General features: G+C 26.7%; 3 protein-coding genes across 4 annotated transcripts in view; 2 read left to right on the forward strand and 1 right to left on the reverse strand.

Moving 5' to 3' along the window:
• Positions 1-22,016, reverse strand: part of LOC118644945 — a 356,119-nt gene that overhangs the window by 205,000 nt on the left and 129,103 nt on the right. The gene's annotated exons all lie outside the window — the stretch shown is intronic.
• On the forward strand, positions 7,303-11,666 carry LOC105838282. The gene is made up of 5 exons (XM_036284916.1): positions 7,303-7,626; positions 8,207-8,359; positions 10,907-11,159; positions 11,288-11,356; positions 11,454-11,666. The coding sequence occupies exons 1-5, from the start codon at positions 7,565-7,567 to the stop codon at positions 11,613-11,615; spliced, it is 699 nt and encodes a 232-aa protein (XP_036140809.1). The 5' UTR covers positions 7,303-7,564; the 3' UTR covers positions 11,616-11,666.
• Positions 12,489-20,150, forward strand: LOC114255290 (peptidyl-prolyl cis-trans isomerase). The gene is made up of 5 exons (XM_036284915.1): positions 12,489-12,698; positions 12,945-13,138; positions 13,252-13,464; positions 13,634-13,910; positions 16,798-20,150. Exons 1-5 carry the CDS (start codon positions 12,507-12,509, stop codon positions 16,894-16,896), a joined length of 975 nt encoding a protein of 324 aa, XP_036140808.1. The 5' UTR covers positions 12,489-12,506; the 3' UTR covers positions 16,897-20,150.

The following is a 22,016-nucleotide window of genomic DNA, read 5'->3' on the forward strand; positions in this document are numbered from 1 at the left end:
TTTATAGAAACATATTGTACGCGTCCCGAACTATATAAGAATTACGTTAAAATAATTAGATCTGTCGATATTCGATTAGCACTTGTCGTGTAGCCTTAGAAATTCAAGTTTTTCAAGCATAATAATTGTTTAAAAAATGTTCTAATTAATTATATCACCGGAACTTTATAGAAACATATTGTACGCGTCCCGAACTATATGAGAATTACGTTAAAATAATTAGATCTGTCGATATTCGATTAGCACTTGTCGTGTAGCCTTAGAAATTCAAGTTTTTCAAGCAAAATAATTGTTTAAATAATGTTCTAATTAATTATATCACCGGAACTTTACAGAAACATATTGTACGCGTCCCGAACTATATGAGAATTACGTTCAAATAAATAGATCTGTCGATATTCAAATAGCACTTGACGTGTAGCCTTAGAAATTCAAGTTTTTCGGGCAAAATAATTGTTTAAAAAATGTTTTAATTAATTATATCACCTAAACTTTATAGAAACATATTGTACGCGTCCCGAACTATATGAGAATTACGTTAAAATACATAGATCTGTCGATATTCGATTAGCACTTGTCGTGTAGCCTCAAAAATTCAAGTTTTTTGGGCAAAATAATTGTTTAAAAAATGTTTTAATTAATTATATCACCTGAACTTTATAGAAACATATTGTAAGCGTCCCGAACTATATGAGAATTACGTTAAAATAAATAGATCTGTCAATATTCGATTAGCACTTGTCGTGTAGCCTCAAAAATTCAAGTTTTTCAAGCATAATAATTGTTTAAAATATGTTCTAATTAATTATATCACCGGAACTTTACAGAAACATATTGTACGCGTCCCGAACTATATGAGAATTACGTTAAAATAAATGGATCTGTCGATATTCAAATAGCACTTGACGTGTAGCCTTAGAAATTCAAGTTTTTCGGGCAAAATAATTGTTTAAAAAATGTTTTAATTAATTATATCACCTAAACTTTATAGAAACATATTGTACGCGTCCCGAACTATATGAGAATTACGTTAAAATACATAGATCTGTCGATATTCGATTAGCACTTGTCGTGTAGCCTCAAAAATTCAAGTTTTTTGGGCAAAATAATTGTTTAAAAAATGTTTTAATTAATTATATCACCTGAACTTTATAGAAACATATTGTAAGCGTCCCGAACTATATGAGAATTACGTTAAAATAAATAGATCTGTCAATATTCGATTAGCACTTGTCGTGTAGCCTCAAAAATTCAAGTTTTTCAAGCATAATAATTGTTTAAAATATGTTCTAATTAATTATATCACCGGAACTTTACAGAAACATATTGTACGCGTCCCGAACTATATGAGAATTACGTTAAAATAAATGGATCTGTCGATATTCAAATAGCACTTGACGTGTAGCCTTAGAAATTCAAGTTTTTCGGGCAAAATAATTGTTTAAAAAATGTTCTAATTAATTATATCACCGGAACTTTATAGAAACATATTGTACGCGTCCCGAACTATGTGAGAATTACGTTAAAATAATTAGATCTGTCGATATTCGATTAGCACTTGTCGTGTAGCCTTAGAAATTCAAGTTTTTCGGGCAAAATAATTGTTTAAAAAATGTTCTAATTAATTATATCACCTGAACTTTATAGAAACATATTGTACGCGTCCCGAACTATATGAGAATTACGTTAAAATAATTAGATCTGTCGATATTTGAACAGCATCTCACCTTTAGCCCTCAAAAGTCAAGTTTTTCGGACAAAATAATTGTTAAAAAAATGTTTTAATTAATTATATCATTGGAACTCTTTAGAAAATTATTGGACGCGTCCGGAACTATATGAAAACTGCGTTAAAATAAATAAATCTGTCGATATTCAATTAGCACTTCACGTCCAGCTTTCAAAATTCAAGTTTTCCGGGCAAAATAATTTTTAAAAAAATGTTTTTATTAATTACAACACCATAACTTTTTTAAAAATTATTGACACACGTTTAATCGGCATCGCGGAAAAGCGACAACAATACTTCGAGAGATGCGAGTATTGATGCCATGCCCTTTTTTAGAAAGGATTCTTACTTCTCCCCCCCCCTTTCTCTCTTTCTCTCTCTCTCTCTTTCTCTTCCTCTCGTATATTTTTTATTTGGCTCTTTTTTCTTTTTCCCTGATTTCTTTTTTTCTGATTTTTTTCCTTTTTTAGATAGGATATTATAAAAAAATATTTACTTAAACATTAAATATTAAAACTTAATATCCAAAATGGATTCGTTGATTTCGAAATCCAAAAGAAATGTTTAAAATTTAAAATAATAGACAAAATTGTAAAAAAATGAATAGATTTTAAAGAACAATGTTAAAAATGCCGTTTTTTATCTAATAAAGAAATAGAAAAAAACCTATTTAATATATGTTTTTGTAATCCCCATGAATGATCAAAACATAGATTAAATCGTGGAAAATAGTGGAAAAAATATATGAGGCCCTGTCAAACGTTAAATAAGAGTAAATAAAATACAGTAATTTATACTTTTAGATATACGTTTGCATCAAGTAAGTATATACTAGTAAAGCGGCTGTAAATTTGGATTTCTTACTGGTTTAAAAATCTATCGTCAGACTTCAAAGATAAAGAATCCTTTAGATCAAAAGTTCAATTAAATGTTAGATTACGGTTCAATAATCCAGTTTTTGAAAGTGATGAAAATGTTTAAGACTCGTTCAACAGTTATTTTGATTACGCAAAACGACGTAAAGATCCTAAAGACTAAGACCGGGATATAGGGACTGTGTTTTTTTATCGACCATATTACGACGGAAACCTTTTATATTTCTAATTCGATATTTTGACGACATTAAAAATTAGTGACGTAAAAAACCCTATATAATATCTTCAATTTTATTTACTTTAGTATAATGTTTAATATGGACTCAAACATTTTTGCTATTGTTTTCCATGGTCTAAATGATCTTTTCATCATCTATGAACATCACGAACACATTATCCGTTTCTTTTCGTTTCCGTTATAAATAAAAAACTACGTTTTTAACATTATATTTTTTGGAGGATAACTAAATTTGAATACAAAGTAAAAGAAATAGATTAATTTGCATGAAAAATGGTAAGCTCGTAAGTTTTTGGAATTGCTGACTTTTGGAATCTAAACTTATCAAAATTAAAGTAACAGAATCAAAATACTATTGTATATCCAAAAGTCTCACTGAATAGAAGATTTTAGATTCATAGTTAGTACGTTTTAAAAAAACTTCTGAGAACTCTCTCTCTCAGTTTCATGTAACTAGATCTTTTTTATATATATTTAATACACTATATTGGATACGCTATTTTAAATTTTCCAAATTTCCAAAATGTTTATATTTGTAATCAGCGATCCCAAACAAAATTTTCGGAAATTCGTATGTGAGAAAAAAATATATGCCTCAAAGAGTTAAATTTATATATTGTTTTATCATTAAATTATCATTGAAACTAATTTTTACTGTCACGTTACGTATTATTAAGAAAAACATTCTTGCATACTTTAAAATTAGATTTCATAATTTTTTTAAACGTACATAATAGTATTATACATGTGTAAAAATAAAAAAAATAAACGTGTTAAGAATATAATCAATGTTGTGTAAATGTATTTGTTTCATATGACAACACAACGAATTCCAGTTCTATTTCGAAGATAGTATGTCATATATAAAATTCAGCATATCGATTATTTCATCACACTAACTTAAATAGATACAAGTATAATTACAAAGATGCGCCATCATTATCAGTCAGCAGAATTCATCAACAAAATTGTCGGCGAAGAAAGTGCAGTTCGTAATTGTAAAGGCATACGCTATGACAAAAAGCATTCAAGAAGTTTTATCGCCGTTACTAATCATCAGCTATATATGCGGTCTAAGAATAATCAAGTTTCCCGAAAATAACATAAGACAATGGTTCAGTTTTTTATATATATTGGTATTGTGGTCGTTTTGGACTTTTATTGCAATAAGTTCATTATCTTATATGAGGCAATATTCCATCGAATACTTTGTTTGCATTGGAATGCATACTATTACAGTGATGACATCAATTGCTCTTGGAATGTATTATGATAAGGTAAGAAACATATCAGGATAAACATTTATTTGACCACTTCAAATAAATTGTAAAACAAAAGTTGAGCAACTTACAATTCATTACGATAATACTTTTTTATCTAACAAAAAGAAGTTATTATAGTATGTAAAGTGTGTTTAGCATAATAATAAATAAGATGTCAGAAACAAAATTGTTAATTTTTGGCTACGCATTTGATAAAATTATTTACTTAAAAAATTAAAAAAATTAATTTAGAAAAATAATATTCGTATATCTTATAGATATTTTATTAAAATCGTCGATGAGTATAAATTATTTGTCTATTAAATCTTGTCTTTTTATGTCAGGTATTTAGAAATTGTATAAAGAACCTCATTATTGTGGATGATACATTAGAAGAACTTGGAACAACAACAAATTATTACAAGTTTAAAATGAAAGTAATATGGTACATTTTAGGATGTTTTGTGACAATCCTATTGTTATCTTCTTTGGAGACTTACTTTTTAAAAGCAAATATGAATACTACAGCAGCTGTATTGATTCCTTTTACGCGCAATTATTACGCTTACATTAATTTTATTGGTGATCTATTAAATGTAATTATTCTTAGGTTAGTTTATACTTTCGTTGAAACAAATATAATATTTGCTAATCTTCATGTTCAGACATTTCTTATATATTCAGATACATAGGATTAAAATTCAATCAAATTAACGAATACATTGAGGCATTGTTAAAAAGTAATAAACATAGAATAAAATTGACTTGGAAACATTCGTGTAAGTCCAGATTTCCAAAAGTCTTGAGAAACAAATGTCTAACAAAATTTAATGAAATATTGATTATAATGTAAGTGTATTTAAATAAAATTTATTTAATCGCAGTTTCATACGCGAACCAAAATAAATATCATACTTTTATACAGGCATCTTCATTTGGAATTATGTAAAATATCACGCAAAATAGATTCGATATTTGGCATACAAATGACTCTTGAAATAGGATGTTATTTCACTCTCATATTGTCAATTTCTAAAGAGATTTTTATTATAATATTTGATAAAAATCATGCAAACAATAATCAAATGCTTTACATCACCCTACTTTTAATTTGGCTTTTTATATATATCATAAGACTTTATTCTTTTATTTATGTATGTGAGAACATCAGCAACAAGGTATTAATACTATGAAAAAAATTTTTAGTGTACTTATTTAGAATTTAATAGTTTGGCTTATAAATAATAAATAATAATTTTAATAGATTTTAATTTTAATATTAATGCTTAAATTATAAACTGCAATTATATTTTGTAAATTATAATTTTAGGCAAATACAACAGGAAATTTTATAAATAGATTTTCATATATTACTTGCAATGTTGAAATTCGTGAAAACGTAAGTTAGTTTATATTTGAAAAATTTAGATTATTTTATTTGGATTATAATAAAAACAAGGAACATAATTGTAAAATTAAATAATTTCTTGCATTAATATAGATTTTACAGTCTATACTGCAAATAGCTCAATCGCCACTTAAATTCTACGGACTTGGACTTTTCCAGTTTGACTTTAAATTCCTTTATGGGGTATGTTTCAAATGTTACGTAACACTTAAAAATATCTAAAGTATAAACATCTTACAAATACTTAAAAAATAAATTTATTATCTTTTTTAGTTCTTCGCTTCTGTTTTGACCGTATTAGTAATATATACACAAGCGTTTACAAACAATAAACATTTAAATTAATAACTAATGTACAAACAACATTTAAATATCTCATAAACGGGAATATTCTATATATAATTTATAAACTTTTAATAAACATTTTTTAAACTTTTGACGATTATATACTGTACTTCAAATTAATTTTTAATTTTTTCAAACACATTGTTACATAAAAATTAACATTGTTATCTTTTTTAAATATATTAAGTTTTATCAGTCACTGTTACATTTTTTTATTAATAATATTTTCTATATATTTAATAATATTAATAATTATTTTCTCATAAATTTACTTTCGTACATTCAAGAAAATACTTTAATTGTTACCTGTGAAAAATACAGTAATTTGAATGTACATACGTATATAGTATCAAAAAAATATTATCCAAAATTATATTTAAATTTAATAAAACAATTTATTTAACAAAAATAAAACAGAATATTTTAAATATGTCTTATATTATTTTATATCATGCATTTCACTTATTACTTGATAACTGTTTATAAATATGCGTAATATCACTGTAAAATTTTAAAAATAAAAGAGTATAAATATATTTATAATAATAATACATAATAATAATAAGGTAATTTTTAATCAAATCAATTTTTTGTTATCAGCTTATTTATATATTTTTTATAAAAACAGTCAAAAAGCTTATTAACAATCGTTCTGTTCGCTTACAATGTAAAATTTAGTGGATCGATTACTCCAATTTACGTGAGTGCAGCAATTACATTTACGGAGATCGCTATCATCATCTGGCCAGTCGGTTAGTTGGCAAGAAAAAGTATAGTTTGTAATCCGCCATGGCAAAAAGCATTCGATCTATTTTATCGCCACTCCTGTTAATCAGTTCGGTTTGCGGTTTGAGGATTATCGAATTTTCTACAGGGCATCCAAAACTATGGTTCAGTTTTCTCTATATTCCACTATTGTGGTCGGTTTACTGTTTTTTCGTCATGTATAAAACAATATTTTATATACCTGAAGACTCCGCTGAGTACACTATTTACGTTTTATTGAATGTTTTTACAGTTTTATTATCAATATTTTTTGGAATATATCATGATAAGGTAAGAAAATGTTTAATGTAAATATGTACACTAATATACCCATCTTAATGTACCCAATTATTTTAATTGTATTATACTATTTTATGTAAATTGTTCTTATATCATGCAAATAATGTAATAAATATTAGTTTATATTTATACATTTTATAATACATTACATTATTAATTTTTAACAAGAGATTTTATAATAAAACACTATTGTACAAATAAATATATAGAAATTATTAATAAATTTCTTTTCGCAATATGCTCAAAATTATTACCTTTATTAACTTAATTTAATAACTTATATTAATGCATTTAATTTATTGCAGCTATTTTTTAAATAAAATGTAATTATATTAAAATTGTTGCGTTTCTCTAAAATGTAATAGAAATATGTATAATCATTTAAGCACATCAAATTTTTGAATAAATAATATTTATGAATTTGACTTTTTGTATAAGAAATTTAGAAAATGTCTACAGAAGCTTGTTGTTATCGATGACACATTAAAGATACTTGGAATAACGACAAATTACCAGAAATTAAGTAAAAGAACAATATGGATTATTTTTGGATGGTTTGTAATAGTTTCGTTATTAAACTATTGTGAATATGTACGGTGGCGAGATAGGGATGATGCTCTAAAGTCTATTTGTGCAACACTTATGTTCAATTATTGCGTCGATATCAACATTATTGACGACTTGATATTTGCAATTATTCTTGGGTTAGTACATTCTTTTGCAAATACAAAAATTATTATATATAAAAATTATTTTGACAATCTATACCTACAAATATTAATATTTTTAAAAATTAACTTTTTTAACCAGTAAACTATGAGAAGCTTTTTTTAATAAAAATCCATAAAATTTTGGTTTCAAGAGTTAATTTTAAAATCCTGATAGAAGATTCGTAATCAGCAACTCCCAAAACTCATAAAGACAAGATTTTGAAAGCAATTAAAAAATATCAATGCCACTTTTATACGCCACATTAATATTGGTATCGATCCTAAAAACTCTTAGAAAAACTTTAAAGATTTTGATGTAATTAATTACGAAAAATAAGTACGCTACTTTTGTCCGCCATTATTAAATCCGCCATTTTGTATTTAAAAAATTTGATAGCAGTTTCATGACTGATTAGCGATCTTAAAACCCTTTGAATAGTATTTACTGTTAATGTTTAATAGTTTCTTTCTCAAATAATGGCGCCATAAGAGGTCGCCCGTCTTTTACTGATTAAAAATTAGAACATATATTTGTATATATTTCTACACCGTTTACTAATCTCTTTTCGATTAGATATTTAGGATTGAAATTTGATCAAATCAACGAATATCTTCACAAATTAACAACAGAGAATGTGCATGGAATAAAGCGAGCTTGGGAAAGTCCTATACAACAATGCAAATTTTCGGTTGTTTCAAATAGTAAACATATGATATGGATAATAATGTAAGTATAACCGTGACCATAAATATAATACATCCTCTATTTATTGCATTCTCTTCAAAAAATAATAAAATTTTTAAAAAGATATTAAAATTGTTATTAAAAAATTATTATAAAATTATTTTTCAATAAAACAGTTTTCTAATATATTTCTATTACATATATAGAGAGAAGAGATTGTTTTTTATCATGAGGGTCAATTTGTCAATTTGTAAAGGTGCCTTAGATAGTGTTTTGCAAAAAAAACTGACAAACTCTTAAAGCGCGCATATTCTAGAGATTGTATTAAATATGAAAATTTATATACATTATAAAGCAATGTTTAGTTCAGTTATCAAAATATAAACAATATTATATTAATATTCTAACATACAAAAACTGAGATTTATAATTTATTACATAATTTTATTATTTTATTATTTCATTCAGTAAATATTATTCTCCTAATTGTATTATTTATTCAAAATATCTTCTATTTGCAAACATATTACTGCTTGTTGTACCCCATATAGAATAAAACTATCTTTTCTATCTATTTATTTAGAAATTTTGAACAAGTAATGAGTAATACAATGATGAGGAAAATAATAGATAATTATGCACAATAAGGGAGATCTCACCAATTTCAATGACCTTGATGTATGTCGTTAGAGATATTATTCTGAACAACTTTTCCCTATACATACATGTTACCGCTCGGCCTTAATTTCTGAGTTGTACACACTTATTAACAAAAACTTATTAACAAAAAAAGTTTAATAAATACGATATGACAAACGCTGTGGTCACACATACACACACACACACGGGGGAGAGGGCAAGAGGGCCTTCCCCCCTCCCGTCGGTAGAAGTGCCCTGGATAGAAGTACGCAAAAGTACGGTGCGCATATACATATAAACAATCCAATTATATAGTATAGAGAACGTGTGGGCAAGGGAGGGCCCCACCACCCCTCCGGCTGCACTCCCTCCCCGTAATTTTTCGTAACTCTACCCAACCAATTTTATGTTGCTATTTGATTAATGCGAAAACATTGGAAACGAACAGCGTGGATCTTGTTTGACGTAGAAAGTCGCAAACCCTTGTGGTACTGTACAAGCGTACTATACTGTAAAACCTATAAAGCAAGGTCTACCCTATTTGATTAAAGTTTCATAAATACGATACATAATATCGGTGCTTTACGTAAAGTAAATGACATCCACGCTTGCACAGTTATACCACATAGGTTTGCGACTTTCCATGCCAAACAAAATCCACGCTGTCCGTTTCCAATGTTTTTGCATTAACCAAATAATGACATAAAATTGGTTAGGTTAGAATTAGGAAAAATTACAGGGAGGGGGTGTAGGGAGAGAGGCTGCGCTTCTCCCCCGCCCACGCGTTCTCTATACCATATAACTTCACGAGTTTTCACAAATTTCATTCCATATTATTAATCAGAAAACAGTGGTACATTTTAAAATCTTTCTTATTCCTTTTTTACACTTCTCCCTTACTTACAGAGCAAAGCAGAGGAACGAAGCCTCTCCCCTGCACCCCGCCCACGCATTTTCTGCATCCTACTCTCCTCTCTGTTTCAAAACTAATAAAATCAAAGCAAGAAATTAAAAAAAAACTTTTGTGTATAACTCGGAAACTAAGGCCAAGCGGCGGTAACATGTATAGGGAAAAGTTATTCAGAATAATGACCCTGACAACATGTATCAAGATCATTAAAATCGGTAAAGTCGCCCTTATTGTACATAATTACCAAATAATATTTACTTAATTAAATTATAAAATAAAAAATTCATCTAACAAAAATTACGTGATATTTTTCTCCTGTTACAATTTAGTAAAATTATATCTAACTGGCAAGGGAACCTCGCGAACCCGAAAATTCTGATTTTAATGAAATTTGGCATAAATATAGAGGGGATTAATATATAAATTAAGAAATTTTTCGTTTGGGCTTATAAATGTTTTAAAGAGTTGGAATCACCCTTCAAAAGTTGAGTTTTTGATTTTTCTCGATGTAAATTCTGATTTATCTCGTAAACTAAACAAAATATCAAAAAATATTTTATACAAAAATTTTACAGCATAAATACCTTTATTTAACTATGCTATTTATTATTTGAAAAAAAAAATTTTTTTTTTCAAAAATAAATAGCGTAGTTAAATAAATTTATACTGTAAAACTTTTGTATAAAATATTTTTTAATATCTCGTTTGATTTACGAGATATGTCGAGAAAAAGCAAAAATGTCTTTACCTTTGAAGGGTGGTTGCAATCCTTTAAACTGTTTATAAGCCCAAACAAAAAATTTCTAAATTCATGTATTTATCTCCTCTACATTTATGCCAAGTTTCATTAAAATCAGAATTTTCGCGAGATTCCCTTATGAGTTAAAAATTGATCCAATATTATCCAAAGTTAAGTAATATATAGTATAAACTTCTTTGCTTAAAATGATCTCTAGAACATATTTTAAAAGTTTGCCGGTTTCATCGCGGAACACTCCGTATAAAGATTTTGCATAGTAAAGTTTATCATATTTACACAGGCATCTTCATCTAGAATTACAAAAAATATCTCACGAAATAAACTCAGCATTCGAAATACAAATGGCTTGGAAGATGATATGTTATTTCGGTTTTATAGCCGAGTTCTTCCGTGAACTTTTCACTGCGATATTCATCAGAAATTACGTCATTAATAAAAAAATCTTATTCATCTTTATAATAACATTATGGCTCCTTTGGTATATCATTAGAGTTTTTCTGATTAATTATATGTGCGAGAGAGTTAGTGCAAAGGTATCGAATTTGCATTTAAACTTAAAGTAAAGCTATTTTAATTTGCTTTCAATGATTGTATGACTGCTAATTGATGTTAAATTTTACAATATTCAAAATAAGACTAATTCGATGGTTTCCTATTTTAGGCAAATGCAACAGGCAAAATTATAAGTAAAATATTAAATTTCTCTCACGATGCAGAAATACGTGAAAATGTAAGTCTCAATATAAAATTAATAACATTAATATCTAAAGTGAACTTTAATTTTAAAGTAACAATGTATTATATTAAATTATGTTTATCTTATGCAGATCTTACAATGTTTATTGCGAGTAACACAAGCGCCACTCAGATTTTATGGACTTAGATTTTTTCAATTTGGATATAAATTCCTTTACAGGGTGCGTTTATTAATTAATTATTATCCACGAAATAGCTACATACACAATGACTATTTAAAACCCGATTATTAATCTTTTTTTTAGTACACCGAAGCTATTCTGACATTTATAATTATATTAATACAAGCAGACAGATTCAATTAAAAAGTTATAACTAATTATAATGTGTAAACAATTTTTGCAATGGACTATTAATGCATTAATTTAACATTCAATATATAATATACTTCTTTTAGATAATATTTTGATAATTTAAATAATTTTTCGATGTCTCCATGTTCTTATTACAAATTAATATTCCTTTATAAACATTGCAAAATAAGTACCTTCTACCTTATTTTATCTTTTTCATTTATTTTATCTTATTTATTCTTTCTTGCAATAGTTATTTTTTTCTTTATAAAAACAGTTTTATATATATTTTATTATATACGAAGGAAGTCTGTTACTGAAAAATAATGTCAGTAATAAAAAGAAAAACTCGCAATGTCTCTCATTAACATTGCAATAATTATTACCTGATATAATTTTATGCTAATTGGATGTTGAAACTGACAAAAGAAACAAACAGACGTAATTGACAAATTAATGAATGGATTGTGCATAGTCTGATGAGCTCATTAATGTACGCGTTTATGCGTGTTTATTATGTAATAAATATAATTATTGTTGTATCTATCTCTCAAAAACGTATTGTTCAAGAAAACATCGTTAACTCGCTTAAATTCAATTCGAATGTTACATAGTAATAATTATTACCTGAACATTGCATCAATTCACATAATAGTATGTAAATAAAAATTTTATAAATTTGGTTATGAATTTGTATCAAATAATATTATTGATAAAATTAATGTAAAAATATGAATATAAACTTATAATAAATATTAGTATAAACTTACAATAAAACTATTTTTAAAATTTCATAATATAAATTAAATTTTACGGAAATTTTATGTCATTATGAATAATAAAAAACGTAAGAAATCCCGTCATGTGCACGTTGTACCAAAAATCGATAACAAACCTCCGCATCTCGACGTATCTATTTATTTGAAAGCTCACGATTTACAACAAGATGCCATACGAGTTAAACAAATAGATAAAGAAAATATAAAACTATTGAAGAAGATAAACATAATTCATCGATTAGGGGTTAGTATGTTATATATGTTATTTTATTAAAAATAACATAATTTTATATGTATATAATATATATACATACATATATATGTGTATTATATATACATATATATACACATATTGTGTAAAAACTTAAAATTTATTTATTACATACTTCTTAATATTTTTTGCAATTAATTTTATTCACATTAAGATAATGTTAATTCAGATGTAATAAACACAAATAGAACATGGCAATAATACGTATAATTTTTTTAGGGAACTGTAAATTGCTGGGCACCGGATATCAAATATAAATCAAAATTTCAGGATCAAGATTATAAAAATAATATAATTATGCAGAAAAACAGAGTTATGTTAAAGAAAATCCATCAAGCAAAAAGTCAATATCCCGCTCGTAAATTTTTGGAAAAGTGGAAAAGTATGCATGAAACGGTAGAGCATCATGCAAGGTTGTCTAATTAATCTTTAGAAATAAAATTTCATAATAACTTCAGTCTACTTATTTATTTATAAAATTCGCAATATGCAATTAAACTTCAACGTTTTGATCTTTATTATACAGATACATTTCAGTGATAGAAAAAAGATCTGTTGCATTAGATGTAGTAAAACAATTATCAGAGAAAAGTCGGACAAGGTGTTTCTTCGACATTGGACTTAAAGAAGAAAATCAAAACTTAGGGCGTATAGTGTTCGAACTCTACGACTGTTTCGTACCACGCACATGCAAGAACTTTGCAGCTTTCTGCCGTGGAGTAAACGGATTGTCGTACAAGTGCATAAATTATGTGATATTACATTACGTGTAAAAAATCAATATAAAAATTTATACATAATATGCTTGAGATTGTTCCAAAGTTCAAATTCATTAAAAGTTTGTGTAAGAATGTATTATTAAGTCCATAGCTTTCCAAAATATTTCGTGTAAAATTTATAATTCGTAGGAACACTCCATTTCATCGTATTGTCTCTGGTTACTGGTGTCAAGGAGGGGATGTTACGAAGTTTGATGGGACCGGTGGCACCTCCATATATGGTGATTCATTCGATAAAGAAAAGTCTAATTTACGTCATACAGGACCCGGTATCCTTTCAACATGCGACAACGATGACGGAAAAAATGACTCCAAATTCAATCTTACATTTAAATGTTTGAGAACTATAGATGGAGATAAGACCGTTTTTGGCCGAGTAACAAGCGGAATGAACAATATCTATAAGGTAACATTAAACTTTGTTATAATAATTTTAACTTTACTTGAATAACATTTCCTATGTCGTAATGCAATATCACTAACCAGCATTAATTGCTCGATTATGTAGACCGACTTGCTGACAGAAAAGGCAATTGTTTGTCTCTTATTGTTCTTTTAGTACATATAAAATAACTTTAGTATTTATAATAAACTTTAGTATAAATAGTATTCTGTGTACTAGAAAAATTATATTTTAATAAAATTATACATATATTAAGTATCACATAACATATTCTGTTTTCTTTTTATTTCAGCTTTGTCGAAAGAACCTCCGCAAAAAGAGTGAATTTTTCGTCCGTTTTTTGATCCTTGATTTTAGAAATGATTTTTATGCCAAGAGACAGCTTATGCTAAGACATTAATTACAGAAAAGTTTTGTGTTGCATACGATTGGTTTCAGAGAAAGTTCAACAAAAATTCGTGCTATAAAGCATTGTTAGTGTTACTTTCTCAGTAGGTGTTAATTACTTTGACCCTCTACATTTCTGAAACTTCCCCAACTGTATAGTCAAGGTAAAACTTTTCTGTAAATATCTCATCATAAGCTATTATATAACGTAAAATTTCATTAAAAAATCGGGGATTAAAAACGGGCATTTTTTGCAGACTTTCTTTAAACAATTTACTCAATGTATTTTAAATCGAAAAATACATAAACAATTCTAAAATTGATATAAGTAATAATTTAATTTAATTGGTGAACTAACATGAAAAACTGCACATGAATCGAATTGAGAACTTGTTCTTTTTTTCTGAATTTGATTAATTATATTTCCTGTTAAATAAAAAAAGATAAAAAAGGTAAAAAGTGAGTTTTAATGTATAACTCCAATCTATATAAATATCAAAAAATAAATTTATTCAAATCTGTAAAAATCTTTCTACGTATAGTTATTTCAATTTCTATTATTAAATTTAACTAACAAAAATTGAGATCAATAAAATTAAAAAGATAACATTAAAAAGACATAAAACAATTTTAAGTGTTGAGTTTCTCCAATTCTACACTACTACCCCCAAAACTTTCCGCAGCATGTTAAACTCAAATTTTTTAAACTTAAATTACTTTGTGAAGTTAATCATTTCACAAAATAATTTATTTTTATTCTTTCTTAAACTTTACATATTTTAATATGTAACAATATGTATACTCTCTAAATCTTAATCAGTGGATATTCACTGATTCGCAGTAGCATACTTATAACTGTAATAATCAGTGAGTATTCACTGTCTTTCAGTAATTTTTACCTCAGAATTAGTATATATTGTCACTAAAAGATCAGTGTATTTATTTCACTTATTGATAATCAAGAAATAATTATAAGTATATCACTGAAAGTCAGTGTATTTCCACTGATTTTGTCAAGTTTTCACTAATTGTGATTTAGAGAGTACGACAGTAATGTAATCCAGCTTTAGTGATCAATTATACAATATATTTTTTAGAAATAAATACAAATTTTTTAAATTTTAAAATAAAAATACATAGCATAAAATTCTTATTTTCTTGAAGCATATAGATAAAAGATTTTTTATATTATTATTATTTAAATTATAAAATGTCTTTATTGATTAAATAATATCAGTGAAACATATGTCGCCATCTAACGAAGAACTTACAAGTTACATAGGAAGATAAGTTTGTTTTTTTCTTTTTCTTTTTTTTATAATATTCTACTACAAATTAAATTGTTTAAATTATTTTACTTTCTTGTATCATATTTAATGTAAAAAATATAATAAGATAATTATTTCGAATTGCGGCTTTATTTCCAAATGGGCTATAATTTTTTTTAAATAATTCCTATTAATTTTCTAATAACGTAACAATTAAGTATTGTTTACCTGGAGAAAGCTTTAAAAAAAGTTCAGTTATTTTTCATTGTTTTCTATGTAAAATAAGACTGTAACCATGTGGAATAGAACAATCATCGACCTCGTCGCGTATCATAAGCACCAGAGGGTGTGAGATGGATGTTGCTTCACATGAAAAGTCAAAAATCCATATGGTCATTAAGTCATTGTTCTGTTCCACATAATTTTTAATAAAATCTATATTTTCAAAAAAGAATTCACGTAAATAATAATATTAATATAAAAGAATGATATTATTGTAAATATAGATGTGTACAAATATAAGTAGGAGAGGGAGCGGAGCCATAGATTTGACCATAATTGACCACATTGCAATTTCAGATTTGAAATTGTGGCTAAATAGCGACTAAAATTGAATTGGTTAGTAACAATTTCAAAGTTAGGGTGCAGGAAGAAAGGTTCCTCTTCCGATCATATTCATACTTGTTTATGCAAAATAAAATTTATTTTTTTATTATTTTTTGTTTGTAATTTTTTTATGACTTTTTCTCTAAGTAAGTAATACTTATATCATTTTATTAGAAGACTGATAGAAATTGCTAAAAAAAATTTACAGCCTATTTAGAGATGATTCAGAATAATTACTTATAATAATTTGTATACAATTTATAATTTTATAATTTCTATCTATTACTTCGTGTAAGCTTAACTTGTACAGCAATAATAACCATACATAAAATTAAGAATTATTTTTAATGTTTATATAAAAAATTTGAGAATAAATTATCAAATTTATCTTTTTACATGTATTTTTCTATTTAAATATAATTTATCATATTTTACACTTTATAAAAGTTGCCAAATATCGAAAATATCTTGAATAGAATAAGAAAGAAATAATTATTCCGTACTTTACAGATAATGAAAAATTTCATGTCTAGCTTAATATAATTTTACGACAGTTTTAATTATCTATGCATTTAAATTTGACTGCAGATTAAGTGGTAAACTGATTTATGTCTGCCATGATTAAACAGATCGAGGAATTCGGTACGAAGACCGGAAAGCCAATAAAATCAGTGATTGTATTAAATTGCGGAGTTCTATCGTCGAAGTTGTCCAAGTTTCAAATATAAACAAATTGTATTAACTTCATACGTAAAAATATAAATTTAGTACAAATTCCAACTGTGTGTATGAATAATTATAACTTCAATATCGTTCTATCAGAAATCAGCAATTAGATAAATTTAAAAGATAATCTTATAAATTTTATAAAAACATATAAAGTAAAAAAAGCTACTGTGTCTCGTAGCGGATAATACCTAAAAAAAATTGTTTTTGCCCACTCTTCGCGATTATAACTAATCTAAATTTGAAATCTTACAAATAATATTAGTGTCCGGTATTAGATGCTGTCTGGACACTAAAAAAATTTCCTCTTTATTATTCCTCCTAATTATAAGTCTGCTCTGTTAAATACTATAATAGCGAATAATAAAGTAAAGATCAAATAAGACTTTTACTTAATTTATTTTTTATTTACACTAGATACCACAGATGCGCGTGCTAATAGCCTTTTTTACTTTTCCAAAATAAATTGTAATAATAATAGTATAGATAACTATTCATACAAATTATAATTTTTCTAACTCCGCGATGACATCTTCTCATGAAGTTAACACAACAGAAAACCAATCAGCGTTGCAAAAAAGCGGTGACAACGTTTCGACAGATTCGATTATCGATTTCATGTCTTATCATTAGCAAAACAAAATGTGAAGAAATTTCCTAAGATTAATATTAGAAAAAAAATTATTTTTTAACAATCAAAGCTCGGAAGCGCTCTGTTTAATCCAAAGTATTCAAACGCACATGAATAATTTGTAGTGATAACAAACACCTAGTATATATGAACATTTAATTAATTGTGAACAAACTTTGTTTGGAGGTTGTTGTTTGCTGGCTATTGGTTGGTAACGATTGGTTAATTAATGGTTATCGGTTAGTGGCGGTTAATTAATGGTTATCGGTTAGTGGCGGATGATTGGGTCCTGCTTTTTAAGAAAGTAAAATAAATAATTCTATCGGTGACTGCATCTGCAATTTGTTCCAAATTGTACAAATGCAACGATAATCAATAAAAGCAATGCCGTTAGAAAAGATATTATTTATAACAATCTAGGCGCACAAGCGCTTTGTTTACTTCAAAGTACAATCGCGTTCTTTAATTGTATATAACGAAAACCGTTAATAATTGACGTTAATAGTTGTCGGTTAGCGGTTGGTTGAAACCCGTTAGTGTTTGGGAAAGCAAAATGAATAATTCCTTCGGTAAATACTTCTGCGATTTATGTCAAAATGTACAAATGCGAAGACAATCCCAAAGTACTGCAATGACGTTAAAAAAGATATTGTAACAGGCGCGGAAACGCTTCGTTTACCACTCCAAAATACAATCGCGTTTTTTAATATATATATATATAGCTTGAAAATCATTAAATCTTAATATAATTGAACATAATCCCTACAATTTTAATCTTTTTTAATTTTTTTGTAATACAATCAATCACAGAAACTGTTAAAATTTAACCGTCAATTGTCAAATTTGATAGCAGCAGACTGCACAGAGTAGAACAATAAAACACAAACATGACAATCAATCAAGATCGCGGAAAAACAATGACAAAATCAATAATACACTTTTTTTCAATGTAAACTTATTTTGTATATTTATTTGTTTTAAAAATTGTATAGAGATATAAAATAAATTAAAAACAAAATTTTTATTTCAATTACTCATAAAAATAACATATATATTTTATAAAAAATATTTTTAACCCTCTGTAGTCACCTAAGTCCAGTAAACTCCCCAAATGGTCCAGTAGAATTAGACTTTTTTTGTAAAAAAAATTAATAACTCAGCTTTGACTTTGCGTAAAGTATAATTAATGTGCGTAAAGATAGGTACGTTTACCACTTGCAAAAAGTTGGGAGTCATTGCAAAATTACAAGTTGAAGTGAAGAAAAAGCAGTTTTTTGCTTACGACTCGTAAACTAAAAATGACCCCCAACTTTTTGCAAGTGGCAAACGTACCTATCTTTACGCACATTAATTGTGCTTTACGCAAAGTCAAACCTGAGTTATCAATTTTTTTACAAAACGACCCTTTTTGAAGCTAATTCTACTGGACTAAAAATTTAGCATTCTGTATCATTATTTAAACAAATTTCTTTTTCTCATAATAAAATCAACTAATCTTTTCATTTTTTGGAAACATTTAATAAAGTCTTAACTTCTCAAAGGTTAGCATTAAAAATCGACAATCTTCTAATGTAAATACATCTTATACATGACGAATAAATATACTGATGGTCATGACAATGATCATATAAATTGATTTCCTGCCTTATTTCCCGCCTTATCTTAAAAACGTTTGTAAATTGTAAAATTTAATTTATTTACTAAATATCAATCATTTAAATGCATTTTGTATGTATTCTATGCTTCATAAAAAAAATCGATTCGCAAACGCAATGAAATTCTATATAGTCATTATGAATGCACTCCCACGATCGTAATATAGAAATGCCTGTGATGAATGGCATTCATTTTAGTATTTGTTAATTAATTAAAATATTAGATAAAGAAATCTGAATAAAAAGCTTAATATTAAAATTATATTTTTATATATAAAACTTTCTACACATACCAATATTTTTCCAAATTTTTCTCCAGTTTTTAATCAAATATCTCTCATTAAAAGTTTCTCGCACTACGTTAAAGTATCCATTTTATAACACGGCCACGTACTCTACGGAAAACATAAAAATAAATAAAGTTGCGGAAACAAATATGCATTCAGTTAATAAAAAATATAAACAGACAAAAAACAAATAAACGAATATAAATTGAGACATAAATTAAATTGATAGTAGGTATATGCGCTGGTTGCTGCAATTTTAAAAACAGGTCATACGATTTAAAAATTGAGACTCGCGTTATAATCTGATCATAATCTTGATTGATAAACGGAATAGAATATTCATGAAAAAAACAAGTAAAAAAATCTTACGATTTCCGCTTTATTAAAATTTGCATTACAATTAAGATAAAAGTTTAGACAAGTTATCTGAGTTGTTCTAAAAATTTTGTATATATTTAAGAAAAAACTAAGTTTTTCTTAATTCATAATCCAATCACATTATTGCTATACATATATTAATTACACGTATTATGAAGGGTAAACAATGTGTACAACATAACGTGATATAATAAAACCACATACTTCTAAGCCACTTCGAGAGAGATTGACAAATATAAGTTTTATTCCATCTCATTTATTTCACGACTACTTGTAATAGAATCAGTGTAATCAACATAACAACAGAAGTTTTTCTTGGAGACATATTCAAGCTTATGTTTCTCGTTTTATGATCGCACGCGACCGTACTTGGTTTTTACGATTCCGAAAGATTTATCCGTTGTTTCCAACCGCAAGCGTATCGACCGCAGGATATTCCCGACATTCATTGAGATGTCAACTCCCCTCAGTTCCCCGGATGTTCCACATTCTGCGAAATGATGCATACCTCACATTCACACAATAATTTGACCATCATGCTTGTGAATATACCGTAATAATAGTAGATCATCCATCCTTCATTATTTATTCTCTTTCATTATTATATTTCTTTTTTCTTCTCTTACGATTATCATTATTTCTTAATTATGTCGCAATTACAAATACATTGAAAGTCAAGAAGAAATAAAATATAAAAGTTAAAATCTAAAGACAATAGAAAACATATTCTCACACGCGTAATTTCTTCTTTAACTAAAAATTACTTTTTTTCAATAATTACTACCTTTGTTTCCTTTTTTATCACAAAACATGTCGTTTTATACATCAATGATGTAATGTTTTATATTTATTATATATTCTATTAATTCTAATTTTATATATATTCTAATTCTCTTATTTAAAAACAAAATACTTGTACTGTGAAATACTTATACTTTACTATATTTTATCTTTGTTTCCCTTCCTTTTAATTTATATGTTTATTGAAATTTAACTGTGATACACACAGAATTATATCATAGTTATGAGACAAATTATTATTATCAATTTTTCCAACGTAATAATTAATTTCTCTTTGTATTTATTATGTTTCAGTTGCTATAATAATAATTATTGTAATATAGCAGTGATTATTTATTATCACGTAAATATTTACTTGGATTTATCGTCATTATTAAATTTACGATTGGTATTACGGAAAATGTGACTGCAATCGTCGTGACATTACGGTAGTTGCCTTGATAATTAATATCACAACCCTCTGATAATGACGATTATTATTACATTACGTAAAACAATTATTAGTGCAAAGATCAATGTTGCATGAAAATCTCTTCAACAGCTATAACAGTAATTACGACGCATTATTTATGGTCATTACCGATAGCGTTAATCATATTTATTTCAAGTTCAAAACAGTTTGTCTAATAAAATAATAATTTAGGAAATAATATGTTTTCCGCATCATTAAGCAAGAAGATGAAAAAATTATATAATGAATCAAAACTCTAAATAAAAAATTGAATTAACTAATTAGTGAGAATAAGATATAAGTATTATTGATCAAATTATACTTGTTATGTATAATATTGTTTTCTTTGCTTTCTTGTGTAGCAATCTTTTTATCGTTTCAATCATAATGCGATTATTTCTTTCGATCAAAAAGGTATTTTCCATTGATATGCTACAACATTAGAACACGAATAATAAACTCTTTCTTGTTAATTAATTAATTAGCAAAATTTTTTTTTTTACATTAAATTTGAGTAATCACATGTTATTACACATGTCTGAGACATTCAAAGATAATCATAATGTTATTGTCGTCGTATTCATTGCCATAAACTGTACTTTCTATCGAGCTTTTTGTTTAAATTTACACAAAACGTACATATCTATACTTCATCGCCATTGTGACATTTATATTTTTTATCATGTGTTAACTAGTCAATGCGTTATTGAAGTTTCAATTCTCATGCTTGTTTAAAGCACGTATCTTTTAACAAAGATATCTCCACGTGAATAAATAAGAAAACATTTTTACAATTCCCTGTTTTATGATCTTTTTTTATTGCTCCTCAATTATGCACGCGCTCTGATATTTATATGCAAAAGACGCTATTTATCGAGGGAAAGAGTTTTAATTCAATACTTTTCCGTACAAGCTCTCG

This window comes from Monomorium pharaonis, chromosome 3, assembly GCF_013373865.1.
Source record: "Monomorium pharaonis isolate MP-MQ-018 chromosome 3, ASM1337386v2, whole genome shotgun sequence".
NCBI lineage: Eukaryota > Metazoa > Arthropoda > Insecta > Hymenoptera > Formicidae > Monomorium > Monomorium pharaonis.